The sequence below is a fragment of the Cherax quadricarinatus genome, chromosome 56 (assembly GCF_038502225.1).
Source record: "Cherax quadricarinatus isolate ZL_2023a chromosome 56, ASM3850222v1, whole genome shotgun sequence".
Lineage (NCBI taxonomy): Eukaryota > Metazoa > Arthropoda > Malacostraca > Decapoda > Parastacidae > Cherax > Cherax quadricarinatus.
The window spans coordinates 22,549,996-22,554,370 of record NC_091347.1 but is presented as its reverse complement, the minus strand read 5'-3'; the positions used below and the strand labels follow the sequence as shown (position 1 = coordinate 22,554,370).

General features: G+C 34.2%; 1 protein-coding gene across 2 annotated transcripts; it reads right to left on the bottom strand.

Moving 5' to 3' along the window:
- Positions 1-253: 253 nt before the first annotated feature.
- Ada2a (Transcriptional adapter 2A) lies at positions 254-3,580 on the bottom strand. Of its 2 annotated transcripts, XM_053794216.2 has the most exons (3): positions 3,391-3,580; positions 2,787-2,918; positions 254-2,230 (listed from the first exon to the last, which is right to left on the bottom strand). In XM_053794216.2, exon 3 carries the CDS (start codon positions 2,202-2,204, stop codon positions 864-866), a length of 1,341 nt encoding a protein of 446 aa, XP_053650191.1. In that variant the 5' UTR covers positions 2,205-2,230; positions 2,787-2,918; positions 3,391-3,580; the 3' UTR covers positions 254-863. The 2 variants fall into 2 exon arrangements, with proteins under 2 accessions (XP_053650191.1, XP_053650190.1); XM_053794215.2 differs by lacking the exon at positions 2,787-2,918.
- Between the last annotated feature and the right edge of the window lie 795 nt (positions 3,581-4,375).

The window sequence follows — 4,375 nt, the reverse complement described above, 5'->3', positions numbered from 1 at the left end:
ACTGTATTGATGTAATGTAATGTGTTTATATTACACACAGGTTGACTCTCACTTAACATGCATGGTAATATGTACAGTATGCAAAACAAGCACATAATTAAGCATGAATCCTATAAGGTTGTATTATGTACAAACAAGTAATCCCAGTTTTTATGTATCAAGTTGTGATAAATTGAAGACAGTTCATTCTCAAATGCAATGGTTAAAGTTGAAATATAAAAATTTTCATATAACATGTATAATAAAATAAAAATTCAGAACAGTTTTTATTGACACACTATTACATACAGCAATTTTTCTTAAGCCCCTGTACAAAAATATAAAACACTATGTAATAAACTTAATATACATATTCCATTTCTTTGGTATTTCTGCACAATGAACAATGAAAGTAAAAGATTATATTGTATTTGTAAATACAACAGTACAATACTATATCACCATTGTATTTCTCAACTAATTGATGGTATCTTCCCATTACTTACAATACTCTTAACTAGCCATGATAATATAGGACTGTAAAAACATAATAAACATCACTATGTGAAGGACTGTGTAATACTGTCAATGTGACATTTTAATATTGTACACCATACTATAACTTAGTACAGTACCTACTTCAATACAGTACTACCACTGTAAAATACTTGATTTCAAATACAGCTGTATTCATATTGCATTGGAAAACAATGTAGTGTCTGGAGATGTTGCTCTTAGTAGTAGTACATCCAAAACCTAGGTTGCAACTGTTTTCCTTGTGAGAGCGACATTAAACTATTTTTTTGTATTACAGTAGGACCTCTTACTCTAAATGCTAATTACTAACTGTTTTAACTTACAATATCCTTCTATAATACAATATGCTATTTTTTTGGAGTATAAATGAGGCCAACAGACAACAAATAATCAAATATTTTTCTTATCTTATTAACATCTATTTTGATTAGTGTCCTAGCCTGTGCTAATCTTAGACCATCCAACTTTCGACACTCATCAATAAATGCTGATTTAAACCGAAGAAAATCTTCAGGCAGTAAACGAAGCTCAGAAGCAATTTGTTTCTCAGTATCATTGAGATTATCATAACCTGGCTTTCCTGCAATGTTCAGAGGTATGCTGACTCTTCGTGAAGCTCCTGGAATGGTTGATTCTAGATTAGCAATATTTTTCGTGACAACATTCCACTTTATGTCTACGCCATCATTTTCTGAAACCACAAGATTGCGCTTTTCTCTAATATTTGCTTCACGTTTTCTTTTCAGGGTTTCATATGTCATTATACTTGTTTGTTTTGAAATACCATTGGAAATATACTCCATTAAGTCACCAATCTGCTGTTTCACTTCAGATTCACATTTCAAGCCTTCTAAAATTAAGTCAATTTCCAGCGAAGTTACAATGCTAAAAAATTTTGGAAGAGCGTCAGCAAAGTTCTGTGGAACATAAGGCCGATAACGATTGAGAGACGCCATTGATTTGTTCATTGCAATCAGACCATGATCTCTGACAAGCTTCTTTCGCTTGTACCGCTCTCCCAGTCTCCTTCGGTATATATCCAGCAGGGCAATTTGTAGCTCTAAACCCAGAGAAGGTTTTTCATCTTCTTCAAATAACATGAAATCTAAATCTTGTATGTCTACTTCAGCATTGTTGTCATACTCAACATCAAAGTCTCCCCGAGCAGCATTATATCCAGCCATATCACGACATGCAGTTGTTCCTGGGATGGGTCGGGGAGGATCATCTATACCTCCTATGTATGTAACAGGTTGTGGAACGACTGTCTGTAATGATTCTCTACATACTACCTGAGGCAATTCTGGATGGGCATTTTCAATATAATATTTTGTGTAATGAGCTTTACATTGTTCTGCAGATTTGCCTGGAACACGAAAGCTTATGTCAGGCCAGTTACCAATACCACAATCATTTATTGCATTTATCAGCATAATTTCCTCCTTAGCTTGCCAACTAGGATCAAGTAGACTAAAGTCAGTTCTAATAACCATATAGGAATGGTCATTTTTGTGCACACCAAATTCTGCTCCTTTACTGAAACATCGTATACATATAACAACATAATTACTATTCACTGACTTTTCACACTGCATACACTTTATATAAGGTTCCTTAGCAACACCATGACAGTGCTTGCATTTAACAAAAGGGTCGGCAATTGAATCCAGTAGCCCACCAGTCTCCATACCAACTTCCAACAAAGCATCAAAGCCTGGAATACATCAAAATAGTAAATTTTACTTATGCTGTAACAATACTTTATTATAAATATAACAAAAGTTAATTCATGTATCTCATGTCTTGAAATACTAACTTCTTATTGCATTAAATATGCCTCCAGAGTGCTTAAAATTAATTATGTACAGTAACTGGAAAATATATTTTCACAAAGATTATTTAGAATTTGTTTAGAAGCAGACTACAATACAAAAATTCCTTATCCCGTGTACAGTAGTTCTACACCACAAGAGAGAGAGAATATGATTCTTACACCTTTCCCCAGCCCAAATACTTGTGAAAGTGAATGTTCATCTGTCAAGAGTATAATTACAACCAAACAAAAGTGTGCAGAGTTTAATTACTTGTAGCTATGTGCCTATGTTAGCCATTACAATTATCATTATAATCAAAAAGTGCTGAACCTACAAGGGTAAACATTACAAGATACCAACGCTTACTATTTATAAATATGGCATGACTACTGTACTTGAAGGAAATATTACAGTAGATTTAAAATAGGAGTTTGCAATCAGCAAGTAAGCTCTAACCTGAAAATCTTTCATCCTCCTTTCGTAAAGCTGAGGACTTTCTGCCAGACTTCAATATTCTTCGCCTTAGAGAACGGTTTCATTCTTCTTCCACTGGTCCTCAGTGATCATCCAAAAACTGTATAACTGTACCTAAATAAACTTAATTAACAAGAAGATTGGCTCAGGCGTTCCGTTCAAGTGAAAAAAAAAGTTATTTTCGCTATATCTCCCCAAATAACAATATGCCCCCAAAATAATGATTATTCTGTGGTAAAGATTGCATGGGCATATTGTAAGTTTATTCAGGTATAGGTACACATAAATACAGATACATAAATTATCATACATAGCAGCACGTGTTGGATTACCTAGGATAACCCCCCCAAAAAAAGGCCAAAGTGACTTATTTCCACTGGGGTCCTTGATTTATTTCCATATTTTTGATTTCCAACGGGAAATAAGTCACGACTTCATTTTTAGGGGGGTCATCCTGGGGTAATTTACATATATGTTACCGTGTAAGAATTGTAATCACTCAAAATTATACGTTAACAGACAGAGGGAGAGGCAGGGTATATAACTGACCCAAAATAACGTTACTTCCAGACTCCCTATGTCATACCTTTTGGGAACTGGAGTTCGGTAGCATCTTCCTCAGTTGTATCAGTGCTGCACTGAACCTCAGCCATGATAACTTCACAATAATAGTGAAAAGAGAGGAGTACCACCATCCAGCCAGCTCTTCCGAGCCTATCTCTCTCTCTCTCTTTCTCTCTCTCTCTTTCTCTCTCTCTCTGTATTACCTAGAATAACCCACCACAAAACTCTAAGTGAATGATTTGTTTTCCCGTTGAAAAGAAATTAAGTAAATTAGTTTATTTTAGTACAGGTACACGTAAGTACAGTTACACACATTTAAATGAGTTTAAATGTCATACACAGTTACCTGGGATAACCTGAAATGCTGTGCATCCTTTAACAACATAAGAATAATTAAGAATAAGAGTCAAGTAAGTAAGTAAGAAAGTAAGTAAGTAGGTAAGTAAGTAAGTAAGTAAGTAAGTAAGTAAGTAAGTAAGTAAGTAAGTAAGTAAAGTAAAGTAAGTAAATAAATAAGTAAGTAAGTAAGTAAGAAAGTAAGGAGCAGTGCCTCTTTCTTATGTTCTTATAGCATGCACAACATTACATGTTATCTCAGGTAATTGTGTATTTACGTGTATCTAAATACCTTTGAGTAATTTGAAATACAGAATCTGTCTCAGTCTGTCAGTCTATTAAATCTAATGGAAAATCAGACAATAAATATCGTGTGAGAGGCATAGTAAGCTTATTTAGAGTACATGCACACATAGTACAATTATTATACATAGTACAAATTATCTAGGATAACCCTATGACTTATTTCCTATGGGGATCAGTTTTAATATCAGTAAATTAGGAGAATGCTCACATTATACAGTCATGTCCTTTATGTCAGAAATCAAAATTAGCGGAATTATTTAAATAAATGGATTTATTATTATTATAATCAAGGGGAAGCGCTAAACCCGGAGGATTATACAGCGCCTGGGGGGGGATGTGGAAGGCATTCAGGCTTAATTTGGGGA